The 15,297-nt window shown below is 35.9% G+C and overlaps 1 protein-coding gene across 2 annotated transcripts in view; it reads right to left on the reverse strand.

Annotated features, from left to right (window-relative positions):
• The window catches only part of hdac8 (histone deacetylase 8), a 31,894-nt gene that overhangs the window by 15,687 nt on the left and 910 nt on the right, over window positions 1–15,297 (reverse strand). For both annotated transcript variants that reach the window (XM_039668798.2, XM_039668797.2), the window contains exons 4-9: window positions 13,909–14,050; window positions 13,537–13,649; window positions 11,823–11,900; window positions 8,769–8,877; window positions 8,479–8,651; window positions 6,869–6,963 (exon numbers count right to left, since the gene is read on the reverse strand). In XM_039668798.2, coding sequence (XP_039524732.2) covers window positions 6,869–6,963; window positions 8,479–8,651; window positions 8,769–8,877; window positions 11,823–11,900; window positions 13,537–13,649; window positions 13,909–14,050 — 710 coding nt within the window. The remainder of the gene's footprint in view (window positions 1–6,868; window positions 6,964–8,478; window positions 8,652–8,768; window positions 8,878–11,822; window positions 11,901–13,536; window positions 13,650–13,908; window positions 14,051–15,297) is intronic.

Raw genomic sequence — 15,297 nt, forward strand, 5'->3', positions numbered from 1 at the left:
GCTGAATTTTGTCTGTAAGAGATACTGCTTGTACAATTGAGGGAAATGATGCAGACTGTCCATTTATTGTAACCACACTCTAAATGTTTCAGTGAAATCAAGTTCAATGAAAGAACGAGAGAGAGAGAAGAGAGGGAGAGAGAGAGACAAATGTCTATCTGACTGCAGGGGGGAAACAGAGCTCTGGATGTTTGTTATTTCACTGGGCTGTGCTGAAAATAGCTTGCCAGAAACAAGTGAAAAGAAGTTTTTAAAAAGGAGAGGATGTACAGATGTTGACTGGCCACAGAGCGGTGAGGGCTGTTTCCACCCGCAAGCCGAGCAGAGTCTCTGACAGCATTCAAACAAAAACATAGCAAATTTCCTACCACTCGCTGATAAGATTTGACCAGAACAAAGCTACAAGTTTCCAGTCTAGCCAAACTGGCCATCAACAGGGACGTTTTGCAGATTTAACCCTTTCCTTTACTGTTAACCAGTACCGATAATGTAAAAAGGATAGTTCACCCAAAAATGTACTCACACTCATATCATTTTAGTGACCATTTACTTTCATTTGTATGAAAAAAAGAAGCATTTTCTCAAAATATATTTTATGTTCCATTGGAAAGTCATACATGTATTGGAACAATGTGACAGAAATGACAGAATTTTTATTTTTGAGGGAACTATCCCTTTAACGGTTTATATAATGCAGCTATTTTGATGCTGCCAGTAAAGAACTATGCCAAGATGCCAACTGTTCAATCTTTATTCTGTTTTCAGCTTTGTCTTTCTTAGATAAAAATAAAAAAAAGAGCTTACTGAGAAAGTCTGCAACATTGGGTTCACCTATTAAGGTGAGATGTGCAAATTTTATGTTATAATACTTTCTTCCATCACTTTTAATTATATAGAGACAATTATAAACTATTCAGGAGTACAGTATTGATATCATGAGCACTTCAAAATACAATTCAAGTACAATTTTTTTGGATTTATAGAACACACGTTAGCTTCATTATTTGCATTAAATTTGTAAAAATTACAACACTCTGTAAATGCTGCATAATAGGGATTAAATCTAAATTCACTCTCTGACAGTAGGTGGTGCTTACAGAAAAACAGAAATATCACAGTAAGCACAGAAAACAAAGTTTTCCTGTTTCTGACATGACATGCCCCTGACACGGAGAAGGAAGTCAAACAGTATTTACATATTTCAAACAGCCACGTTTTTTTGTGATGGTCCTTATCAAACAACCACAAACACCAATAAAATTGAATATGTATTGCCTAACATTATTTTTACTTTTTATTCTGGACTTAAATGTGCCAGCCCAAGAAAGAGGTCTAGATACTGGTTTAATTGTTGTTCTTTATAGTGGTTCTTTTGGACTTTAATCTGTTTGAAACATTTACTTGATGCAGTTTTATTGTGTATTCTTGTGTTATTGTATTTACATGTTTAAGATGGGTTTAAGATTTGGGGGTTTTGAAAAGGTTATTAAACTTGTTATAAAGAGGATAACAGTGTTTAAGTTTATCTTCTTAACCTGAATCTGTAATGTAATTTAGTACAGTCATAACATACCATGATAAAGTTTCAGCAATTTTATACATTGCCATTCAAAAGTTTTGGATAGGTAAGATTTTTTAAAGTTTTTAAAAGAAGTCTCTTCTGCTCACTGCTCGCTCGATTTAAAAAAAATAAAACAGTAATATTGTGAAATATTAGCATTTAAAACAGCTGTTTTCTATGTGAATATATATTAAAGTCTAATTTATTCCTCTAATTTATTCCTGCAAAGCAAAAAATCCAGGCTTCAGTGTCACATGATCCTTCAGAAATCATTCTAATATGGTGATTTGATACTCAAGAAACATTTCTCATTATTATCAATGTTGAAAACAGTTATTTAAATTTTTATTTTAGGATTATATGATGAATAGAAAGCTAAAAAGAAACAGCATTTTTCAGAAATAGAAAGCTTTTGTAACATTGAACACTATCGTTCAAAAGTTTGGGGTCAGTATAGTATTTTATTTTTTGGGAGAAAAAAAACTCATACTTTCATCAAGGATGAGTTAAATTGATCGGGTTACAGTAAAGAAATTAATAATGTTACAAAAGATTTATTTTACTTTCCATTCTTCAAGGAATCGTGAAAAAAAAATTACACAACTGTTTTAACATTGATAACAATAATGCATTTTTTGAGCATTAAATTTGCATTTTAGAATGATTTCAGAAGGATCATGTGACACTGAATACTGGAGTAATAATGCTGAAAAAAACAGTTATTTTAAACTGTCATAATATTTGATAATATTACTGTTTAACTGTACAAATACAAAAATATTTTTGTATTTTTAATGAAATAAATGGTGCCTTGGTGAGTAGAAGAGATTTCTTTTAAAAACACAAAGAATCTGACCGATCCCAAACTTCTGAATGGCAGTGTGTGCCTAATTCTACCGCAATCAATGCTGTGAAATTAGGGCAAAAGAAGTGTGTGACAATCCTCTCAGGAATTCTATTTGGTGTCATTAGTGGCACAAAAATTACACACTTCACCTTTACACAACAACTTCAATTACATACTTCATCAGTGACAAATATAATTCCACAAGTCACAAATCTCAGGCACTTTTCTCTCACAATGTATGGAGATCTAAAAGGTGAAAACTTCACTAAATCTATAGCTAAATTTCTATTCTATTTAAAAATGAAATACAATAAAGAGTATGATTATCTAGAGATCATCACAACATCTCAATCAGCTATATATTCCCTAGGTTTAGTCTCGTGCCATGGTCAAATTTAGACACTGAAGAGAGACAATTTGTTGGTGGAAATGTGTTGACAAAAAAAAAAAAAAAAAAAAACTGGATTGACACACAGCTGTCACAGAAGATGCTGCCTATAATGCCAACAATGGAGTTTAGTTAGACCAATATCAGGGCTGTCTTGGACCAAGCTTTTCCAATTCATCAGCTTCTTAAAGAGAAACAATTCAGGTCTAAATAAAAGGCCCTGCGTTTTTTTTTTTTTCTGGGTCTCTCCCTTGTGAGAGGACTGTCTATATTAGCCTCACTTTTTCATCTCTCTATGTCAGTGACAGGGCCTGAATGAGCTCGTTGTATGCCTCCACTCCAGTCTGTCTTCATTGTTTGGAGTCCTGGCAGGGCAGACCCAGACTGAGCCGCCTCTGAGTCTCAGCAGCTGGACCGGCTCGAGGAGAGAGAGCGAGATTGCACAGGTACAAAGTGCTTCTTGTTCCACCTCTCCTTTCCCAGCTTCTTCTATGCTGCAATACTCTTCTATCTTTTTTTATACCCCCATTGGTGGATGCCTCTCTGTCTTTTAACAGCCTTATCGCACTCTCTCTCCCCCTCTACCTTCTTTGTCTTTATGGACTCACACTACAGTTAAATAGTGTTTTGTTTGGCTGGGATGGACACACAATAATAGTGCTGGTGAGGAGATGGGGGTTCCTCTCTCTAAGAGGGGAGAAGAGAGTTTCATGCTTTGAAAAGCCGATGGAAGGAACAATAACAGAAGAGAAGCTATAGAGAAAGAGGAATGAGAAAGGGGGAGAACGAGTGGCAGTCCTAAAACTGTCAACTTATTAGGGACCAAATAAATGATTATAAAATTATAGTGAATAATAATATAATAATAGAATAGAATAGAAAACACAAGGTACACTACAATGTGCTGAAATCTAAAATGACAAAAGTTTTAAATTACAAAATGTTTTTTAAAACTATTGGGGTGAAAATTTACCTTGAAAGTGTGAAAATGCCAGGATACAGAGTTAGTGCCCATTTTTCAATTTCATATAGAATGGATTACTGTTTTATATGCCAGCAATTTTGAAAACAAAAGTCCTCTAATGTACTTTTTGTAAGTTACTGATCAAACTGATTATTTGAGATGAACTGTGTTCATCCCATGAATGGACAAGCATTCTTCTAAGAGGACTAGCGCACAATTTTCAATAAAAGTCACATTGGACTATAGGACAACATGGACAATATGGACAACACTGACAAACAGACTTCAACTCCAAATCACCATGTTCGGACCATGTCCCTAAAAGGATTTCAAAGGTTGTAAAGTAGCTTATAAAATCATATTACATATAGGTTTTTAATGTACATTTTAGCATGTGTTAATCAATCAATCAATCAATCAAATGCAGTAGATGGAAAAATATACACTGTTCAAAAGTTTGGGGTCAGTAATATTTTTTTTTTATTAATACTTTTATTCAGCAGCGATGCATTCCAACTTGAATTAAACGTGGAAGTAAAACACTTATAAATTTATTGATTTTCAGTTGTGAAGATAATAAGGAAGGTTGATCATCAAATCAGAATGATTTCTGAAGGACCGTGTGACACTGAAGACTGGAGAAATTATGCTGAAAATTCAGCTTTGCATCACAGGAGTAAAAAAATAATATTTAAAATATATTCAAATAGAAAACATACCTGTACAGGTAAGAAACTGTATTTTTTTTATCAAATAAATGGAGCCTTGGTAAGCATTGTCTACTATGGTAAGAAGCATACATAAATAAAAACAATTACTGACCCCTGGCCTCTGAATGGTGAATAGTATAAGTGAAGTCCACTTCATGGATTTAAGAGCCTTCCAAAAAATGGCACTAGTTAAACATAATAAATGATTCAAAAAGTTTAGAATTAGAACTGCTAGAACTAAATGGTTAAGTTACTATATTACAGATTTGCCATCATTACAGTTTAATGTGTTTTGTAGCCAACAGGAGAAAGAAAATCCCTTATTTATCAATATGAATAAAGTATTCCAGAAAGCTCAAATCTCTTTATCTCTTATTTTCTCTTATCATCACGACCATCACTGTCATCAACAAACACCCTGACAATTATCTACACCTGTAGTGGGTGAAATTACCAAAATACCTATATCATAAATATTACCTATATCATAATTATATATATATATACAGTATATATATCATTATATAGTTATGTTTGCCTTAAATTGGGTTATGATATCAATTTTAATCCCACTGAAATATCAAAATTCATATTACTATTTTCAATATAATATAAAAAACTAACACTAGCCTAAAAAAAATCCTCTCAAACCTCTCAAGCTTACTGAAGACAAGTAAACTGAAAAAGAAAGAGCAGACAAAACAAACTACAATAAAACAAGACACAAATTAATTAGACCTAACTTCAAGCAATAGAAATACTACATAAAATGTGTAAATTAAATATTTTAAAAAAAAACACTGCATAGTGTTTCACTGTGTAAAAAAATGATGCTCTCACTTTTAAGGGTTAGTTCACCCAAAAATGAAAATTCTGTCATTAACTATTCACCCTCGTATCATTCCAAACTAGTAAGACCTTCGTTCATCTTCGGAACACAAATTAAGATATTTTTGATGAAATATGAGAGCTTTCTGTTCCCACCATGATAGACAGCAACATCAATGCCCAGAAAGGTAAATAAATCGTTAAAGTAGTCCATATGACTACAGTGGTTTAAATTAAATGTTATGAATATTTTTTGTGCACAAAAAAAACCCCAAAATAATGACTTTATTCAACAATTTCTTCTCTTTGTCAGATCTCCTACGCTATCTGCCTACTAAAAGCCGTACAGTGGCAATGCCAGAATTATTGGCCGACTATTGACTGACGCTCACGTGACATGCGCATCAATATAGCACCAATAGTGAGACGGCATTCTGATGTAGCAACGGTTCTGATTTTGGGGTCCGGGTGCACAAAAAGTATTTAATCAAAAATATCTTAATTTGTGTTCTGAAGATAAACTAAAGCCTTACAGGTTTGGAACGACATGATGGTGAGTAATTAATGACAGAATTTACATTTTTGGGTGACCCTTTAAAACCAACTGCACTTAAGAGAAAATGACTGTTTACTTGCAAATACATGGTCACTTTTACACATGGGTATGTGTATTTATCTGTTCAAACCCAATTAGGTGGCAAAAAGCACTCAGTTCAGTTCTCAAGTGCTCTATCAGCAGCAGCTTCATGTCAGTGCTGAGAAACAGTCTCACTCATCGATAGTGTGTGCATATACTGAAATGAATTCTCTTTTGCCGCAAATTACACTTCAACAGTTTAAAATCACTTTAAAATGCATGTAAGCGATAAGCTTCGTTGACCGTGAAGCACTGCAACATTACAGGAGCGTAACATTGAGACGATTGAGTCCAAAATCGATTGAGTCCAAAATCTCTACCGGTTAATCGTGTCTACCGGTATATCGCCCACCCCAATCTACACAGCCTTATTTTGGTTTGCGTGTCCTGTGGAGAGGTCAAAGGTCAACATGATGCAGGAGGTCATGTAAGAGGAAACAAGGGAATCTTTTATAGCAGTGACCATGAAAGCGCTCTCTATAAACATTAAAAGACCTTCTTTGTGAGTCAGAAGAAAAGAGAGATATCAAACTCTCTCGGACCAACCAGAAGGCCTTTCCAGCCCTTCATCTCTCCTAAGAAGCTCCTCAAAAAGGAATGAAAAAGCCCTTAAAAAGACTCACTCAGAATTGGGTACACACATTCTCTTTCTCTAAGGAAAGAGAAAGAGGAGAGAGAGGGAATAAACAGTTGAGGAGAGAAAAGCACAAGTCCCTCTCAGTCAACCGGTAGGGACAGAGTAGTAATTGTTAAGACCCCTTCACTGGTGTGCACATGCACAACCCCCCCGCTTCATGAAAACAAACCCGGTTATTGAGAGGTGCTTGGACATATTTGATTAGACTGGGTGACTCAGCAGGAATGGAAGAGGAAGAGGAGGAGAGACTGGGATTTTAGACAGCTGCTGAAAGAAGAGAGGGAACAGGGTCTCACCTCATGGTCTGGGATCTCAGAAGACAGAGTCTGTCCTAGGACGGTCCCCGTTAGGTAGGTCCAGCAGCGGGCAGTATTGGCAAGGTTATAGCCGCCTGAGAGAGGCACATTTGTATAGGCAGAGAGCGAAGGAGAGAGAGAGAAGCGAGATTGAAGTAAGCAAAAGGGCTTCATTGTACTAAGTGTAATTACTACCTTTCATCTAGCTTGGCTAGGCAGGTCTGCAGCTTAGAGCTCATTTCAAAATGGGCTAAAATCACAAAAGTTCACTTTCTTCTCTCAGCCCAACCCCAACCCGGCCGTAACAACACACTAATAAACTTTTTGGCCGAGTCAGAAAGCTGGCAACAATGACAGAAGATGGAGTTGTCAGTGTTAAGACATAGAGGAAGAATAAACTGAGGCAACACTGCTGACAACGTCTGTCGATTCAGTTAACCCAAAAATATAAATTCTGTCATCATTTACTCATCCTCCTGTCGTACAAAACCAATGAGATCTAAACACAAACGAAAATAATTTAATATTCTATCATCATCTTTGCCCATCCACTGAAAGTCTACACAACCGAACTTTATCATGCTTCAGAAAGTACAAGCATCCTTATGAATCGAGTGGTTAAACAGAATAAACATTTCATTTAGGCTTTTATTTACATATAACATTGCATAAGACACGAATAGAAGACTAAATTAAATCTGGTCATCTTAATACGCAAATGAAACTGCTCGATTCATATGGATTTGTGTTTCAAAGACGAATGCAAGTCTTATATGTTTATGTTTGGAACGTCATGAATTAATGACAGAATTTTTGTTTTTAGATATTAAAGGAGTCCTATTATGTTTTTTCACTTTTTCAACTTCATGTTAGTTAGAGTGCAATGTTGCTGTTTGAGCAAAAAAAAAAAAGATCTGCAAGGTTACGAAGCTCTAATACACTTTCCAAGAACTACTGTACAACGAACGACTCGTCTGGACAACAATGCGTTTTTGTCCCGCCCACGGAATAAACAAAAAAAGGGGACCTGGTTGAGCCTCATTAGAGAAGACAGTGCTGTCGCTGTCGAAAAAATGCTGTTACCCTGTTACCAAAATGTATTTGTTTGACCTTTCGAAGGCTGACGAACTTTAGCCAACACTGGTGTTGATGTAGTGTTTACTGTAGCTATTGTAAGCTCTCACTTTTGTAAGACTGTTCACCACCCCTCAGGAAAATTAACCTTGGTTTTGTAATCGATTATTGTTCGCATTACTGTAGTTTTCCAACAAATATCACTATTAAATTCTTTAACATCGCATCTAAAATCTATAAGAAAATTAAAAAAAAAAGACATTACCACTCACAATCCTATTGTTTGCTAACATTAAAGGGTTAGTTCACCCAAAAATTCTGTCAGTAATTACTCACCCTCATGTTGTTCCAACAGCTCTCAGATTTAGTCATAAATATCTTATTTTGTGTTCCAAAAATGAAAAAAAAAAAAAAGACTTAAGGGGTTGGAACAACATGAGGGTGAGTAATTACTGACAGAATTTTCATTTTTGGGTGAACTATCCCTTTAAGAGATTGAGGGCATAATACAATTGAACAAAAACAATGACGCACACCTCCTCCTAGCAGCAGAGTGGGTAACTCCCAGTCCAGTATATAGTTTAGACACTTTCCAACTCCAACGGGAGTCATATTGAAGGAGCACATGGGGTCACCCGCCATTGTGTCTGCTCCTAGTTGCATCACAACTGCTTCAGGGTTAAATAGAGCTTTTACTTCCTGCATCACACTGAGAGAAAAACAAAAAAAGGAATAATGCTTATGTTTAAATAACAATGAGCAACAGGGACAAACAAAACATTGCAAGAAACTTGATTGGATGGCTAGTTAATGGATCTTTACAAACCTGGTGAAGGTCTGGCAGTACCGATCATCACGTATGCCATCCTCAAAGGGGACGTTAACAGCGTACCAGCGTCCTTTACCCAGCCCAGTGTCAGTCACATCACCTGTGCCTTTGAAACACATAATAATGATAGCCCTTACGCTGATCTCTTTGGTCATTCATATCACTTATGTATATATAAAAACTTATATTGCATAATTTACATTGACCGTTCAAAAGTTTGGGGTCAGTATGTATGTAAATATATATACACAGTGAGGAAAATAAGTATTTGAAGACGCTGCTATTTTGCAAGTTCTCCCACTTAGAAACCATGGAGGGATCTAAAATTGTCATCGTAGGTGCATGTCTACTGTGAGAGACATAATCTAAAAAACAAAAATCCAGAAATCACAATAAATGTATATTGTATAAATATATATAAATATTTATTTGTATGATACAGCTGAAAGTATTTGAACACCTGTCTATCAGCTGGAATTCTGACCCTCAAAGACCTGTTAGGCCCTGTTTACACGAGAATGCTCGCGGGTGAAAACGTAAAAATATTTTATCGGATGTGCCTTTCGTTTACACGGTGACAGCGTTTTTAGAGCTTAAAAACGCAAAAAAGGGAAACCACCCTCCAGAGTGGAAATCTTAAAAACGCTCCACCGCCGCATTCCCATGTAAAGGGTAAAAACGCAAAAATCTACTAGACAGTGAAGGTTGTACGCTGGCGCGCGGACTTGGTGTTGTTGTGTGGCAGTGCTTCACATCGCCACCTAGCCGCCTGGAGTGCATACTACATCAAATTTCACATACTTTTGCGTCACCATATGCACACCGATTTCCCACCCATAACGCTTGTCTAAACGCAGAATAAAAAGTGATAACGCAATGCCACTTTTGCGTTTTCTCTTCGGATCGTTTCCATGTAAACATAGCCTTAGTCTGCCTTTAAAATGTCCACCTCCACTCCATTTATTACCCTAAATTAGATGCACCTGTTTGAGGTCGTACACCTGTCCACCCCATACAATCAGTAAGAATCCAACTACTAACATGGCCAAGACAAAAGAGCTGTCCAAAGACACTAGAGACAAAATTGTACACCCACTCACACTGAGATTTTGAGGAACAACCTCCATCCCTCAGTTAGAGCATTGAAGATGGGTCGAAGCTGGGTCTTCCAACATGACAAAGGGTCTCATTCATGAAACATTCGTAAATATACGAGTAAATATGATAGTGATTTGCACGTAAAGAGACCTTCCCGAAAACTCTTCTCCTGATTCACAAATACTCCGTAAACGTCAGATATGATAGTGAAATGTGTGTGTGTGTGTGTGTGTGTTCCAACCAGTCGTAAATGGGATGCCATCAATCTTTGCCATCACAGGAATATATTACATTTTAAAACTAAAGAACTTTTCCTCTTCAGTCGCACAAAAGGTTGGAAGCAAAATTGTCCATTACCGCTGTCGTAAATAATGTAACCTACCGCAGCATACTGTCGCACACACGCTCGCATTTTTTTCCAGCACTGGCTTTGGAATGAAGTCCACAGACAAGGTACAGTATGTTGCATGATCTTATGAAAGTATGATGTATTGCGACATCAGAAACAAAGAAAAACAAACAAAGATATTGTAACTCTTGCCGTAGAGCAAGTCAAATTTGTAGTTTTCTTATGTCTCATTCAAACTACAGAAATGCTACCCGATCTGATGTAAGGCCGCAAAGCGAAGGCATAAGTGCCTTTCATCCTGTTACGACTACTTGAACCACTGAAACGATTTTGGAAACATTATTAAGGTAAAAAAAAAAGTTCTTTAGTGTTGATTTAAAATAGACCATTTATTTTAGTTATTAATTGCAATATATTACAATATTACTGTTTTTACTGTATTTTTGCAGCCTTGGTGAGCATAAACTTAAAAAGATATATCTCAACGACCCCAAACTTTTACTTTGTACTTTCAGATCAAGCACATACATTTTTAAGCACAGTACATATTCAAACAGATGTTTTTTTGTTGTTGTTTTTTTTGCTACTTGCTTAATTCACTTAACTAGAATTATAGGACACTTTGTCACAAGGTAATTTCATGGTGTGCAGTTCATTGAAGTTTGCAAAGCAGACATTTGCTTAATCCAATTGTGTTAGGACTGCATGAAAATATTCCATTGCTATTACCATGCCATTGCTGAAACTGTGCAGGGGACTTCCAGTTCCCAGCATGCTATGCATATAACTGAACTGAGAGAGACAGTTGAAATTAAATGTTATTTTATGTGTTTTGATGATGAAAAATGGGGAGGAGCTTAATGTTGTTATGTTTAGGGTTGGATTTCAGGGGTTACAACTGTGGTGAAGAGCGGAGCATCTGCTATGCGTTAACGTATATGAATAATGTATAACATGTATGACTCCGCTTTACTCAAAGAGCAATTACTGTTGAAATGCAAGTGATCAGTCTCTTCCAACTTGCTTTAGTAGAATGTTTTAAAAAAAAGTATGTACACTATTGCTAGCTAGTTAAAGAGATTCATTTGGGTTGTTTTGACAGTTAATCTAATTTTATTGTGTTTTACTCAATTCAGTCAGATTTCCACTACAAGTATCTGGAGCAGAGTTTATAATTTCATTTAATGTTAAGAAAATCTATTCCAAGTGTGGCCACATATGAATTAATGTTTTGAATGTGTCATATTTGTGAAGAGCAACTGCATGGAAAAACCAAGCCAAAGTTTTGCCAAGCCAAACAAGCCAACACTTACTCATTAAGTAAATAATAATTCAGTTATCCTGCAATAATTAAATATCTTGTCTTCATAGAGCATTTGCTCAGTTACCTTTCTAAGTGCTATTGTTAAACTAGTGAAGGGACTCTCAGAGTCTCCGAGAAGCCACAGAGCTCCAGTCTCCATTATCAGCTGGGTAATCAGACTCTGGGCGCTGGAGTGGAGCCTGCAGCTCCAGCTCTGGCATGGCTTGAAACATGACTGTCAATTAAGGGAATTAAAAGACGTGCTGGTCTTCACTGAGGCGTAGAGGCATGCAGAACTAACCTGGGAAGAAGCCAGGAGAGAACTTGTGCAGAGACACTGTCATGACTTTAGAGGTGAAGCTGAAAGCGTCCTCCACACCTGGAGAGGAAACAATGCCGAAGTCTACTTAATGGGAAGGATATTAAATCATGTCCAAGGAAAAGCATTCAGGAAGTGATGGATTTGTGCTCTAATTGAGAAATAAACACAACCGGTAACAGATGAATACAAACAAGGAATATGACCTGCTACTATCTAAACATTTGGGTCAATTAAATTTAAATATTCTAAAAGAAATGAAATATAACCTGGCGCAAATTATATCATATTTTAAAGACTTATTAAACTTAACACTGTCTTAAAGGGTTAGTTCACCCAAAAATGAAAATTCTGTCAGTATTTACTCATGTCGTTCCAACCCCGTGAGACTTTCGTTCATCTTCGGAACACAAATTAAGATATTTTTAATTAAATCTGGGAGCTCACTCCTCCATAGGCTGCTGGGTAATTTCATTTGCCGGCCCAGAAATGGTAGTTAGTCAAAACATCATTAAAATAGTCCAAGTGACTACAGTGGATCAACCTTAAGTTTATCAAGCGACAAGAATACATTTTGTGCTAAAAAAATAGAAATAAATAACAACTTCATTCAACTATTCATTTTCTTCTGTGTGGGGCTCTGAGTGAGTTCACGAGAGCGCCACAATGTATACGCTCACGATAATTTGATGGAAAAGTGTAAAAGGTAAGCCATTAATTTTGCAGCATTGGTAAGGCACGTTTACATTTTCTTGTTGGTTTCTCAAGATTCGAACATCCAGGAAATGCACACTTTAGAACCATTTTAAACACTATATCAATACCCATCTGCGTCATCTTCTCAGTTCTCGCACATGTGTCGTGGCGCTCTCATGAACACAGAAGAAAATGAATTGTTTAATAAAGTCATTATTTTTTGGGGGGGTTGCTCACAAAAAAGTATTGTCATCACTTGTGTAGTCACTTGGACTATTTTAACAATGTCTTTACTAACTATTCTGGGCCGGCAGATGAAATTACCCAGCAGACTATGAAGGAGAGAGAAAGCTCCAAGATTTCATCAAAAATATCTTAATTTGTGTTCCAAAGATGAACGAAAGTCTTACGGGGTTGGAACAACATGAAGTAAATAATGACAGAATTTTAATTTTTGGGTGAACTAACCCAAAAGACAGTCTTAAGTTCAATAAGTCTCTAAAAATACAATATAATTTAACCCTTTTTTTAAAAAAAAAATACACCAGGTTATATTTAATTTATTTTAGAATATTGCATTGACTGCAACACATGACTTTGAGCTTTATTAGCAGTACTGTAAAAAAAAGAAAGAAAAAAAAAAAAAAAAAAAAACGAATTTGCCAGACTACGAGGTTTCTAAAAAAAAAAAAAAAAGCCCCTATCAAACTCAAAATGATGTTTTATTTAGAAATTTTAAAAATGCTAATCGTAGAAGAGATATATTCATCCTTTATGAGTTTCATTTTTTTGTATGCATTTTTGAATATACAAATTTCCAATTTCCAAAAAATATAAATATTGCATCACTGATCTAACATTCACACTTGGATATTAATGTGGATTTGGACTTCAGATATAAATTTAAAGCCAATTTGTGAATTATTTGTGGAAAAGAAGGATGTTAAATGCTATTAACGACAACAGGTTGTTATGGTTATTGTTATGGAAGTGTTATTACCATCGCCATGGTGAAGGTCCACATCCACATAGAGAACCCTCTCATACTTCTCCCGCAGTTTGAGGATTCCAAGAACAGCGTCATTCACATAACAGAACCCAGATGCCTCATCCCTTACATAACAACACATATTCAATCAGATGCTCCAGTGACCTGATGAACAATGTCGTACACATATGTAAACATTCATCTACAATAAACATTTTACAATAAAACTAAACACTAAGCTCGTTTAAAAAGCTTCAGCAAACAAACTGTGACATAAAAATTTGAACTTGGTTTAAGCATGCTAAAGATGACACAGGCATCTCAATGATTGATGTGGAGGTGAAACACAAGAGGGTGGGCAAAAGGCCTGTTGTGCTGTATTACTTCTTGGCGTGATGCCACCCTCCGGCCCAGTTGATGGCCACATCACACTTTCCATCCAGCAGATTCTGGGCAGCAGTCAGAGTGGCTCCTCCAACGGAGGCCGCATAATCAAAAATACCTTCCACCACCGGACAGTCATAACCTGAACAACACCACACAAAAAAAGAGCGTCAAGAGCGGGGTTTGATAACACGGAGAGACAATGGGATGGGGTGTAGAGAGGAAACTGAGAGGAAAGATACTGTGTCACAGAGTGGGAGGGTGAGAAAGAACAATAAACACTGAACTACATTAAAATAGATCCTTTGGCAAGAGCTTTATTTCCCCCTCAAAAACAATAACACTATTCTCTAACCCTGGAGGTTAGTATGAAGTGTCAGTTTGTCATGAATTTAAATTACACATGGCTGTGATCCAGAGCAAAAATTAAACATGATTCAAGATACAAGTATAATACTGCCCGCTGCTGTAAGTAAGAGGGCATTGCATGCACTAGCACAGGGGAAACCATTGGCTTGTTTGACTATTCCGGAAACCTAGTTCTGATTCAGAGGGGTTTAAACTGGGCTCTGGGAGAAGTTGTTAGGTGGTCTGCGAAAAATTTGAGGGAGAATTTTTTTAAAAATATGTTAATAGGTTTTTCCAGAAAGAAAAAAAAAACGGAATTCAATTTTATAAGATAAACCTTCAGTAATTTAAAAAAAAAAATTGCGGTTATGGCAGTAGTTCTTGAATCTGAGACTTCCCCTGGTATAATGATGACAAAGCTACTTGTGTGTGTGTATAATTATATTATATGAGTTATTTTACAATTACTTTAAATCTTGCAGCCCACATGGAAGTTTGCTTTTGAATTTGAATTGAACTGAAAATATCACATTAGGTTTATAAACATTAAAATGGGTAGAAAAAAAATATATATATATATACGCTCCACTTAAATTTTATTACTGCTGGGAAAATATTTTCCAGATAATGTTTTAAATATAAAATCCAATTATTTAACTTTGCAAAATCCATGTTGAACTTATATATTCACATTATTACATTTTATCACATAGTATAATAATATAATTGTCTTTTCACATGAAAATATATAGTTGCCTTTATATTTTAGGCGTGGGTTATCATATATTAGGGTCCTTGGATTCAAAAAGTTTGAAAACTTTACAAAAAAAAAAAAAAAAAGTTATGAAAATAAGTTTATGAAGATGCCAAAAGTCGTGCAAAAGCCAGGCGAGGCCAATCTGCCCGTGCCTGATCTCAATAATGCTCTTGTGGGAAAAAATTCAGCAAACATCTGGTGAAATGTCTTCTCAGAAGAGCAAAACCTGCTGGAAACAGCTAAATGTTTTTATCATCTAAATAAAAAAAGATGACTGATCATCT

Source organism: Pimephales promelas, chromosome 1 (assembly GCF_988280905.1).
Source record: "Pimephales promelas chromosome 1, fPimPro1.hap1.1, whole genome shotgun sequence".
Taxonomy (NCBI): domain Eukaryota; kingdom Metazoa; phylum Chordata; class Actinopteri; order Cypriniformes; family Leuciscidae; genus Pimephales; species Pimephales promelas.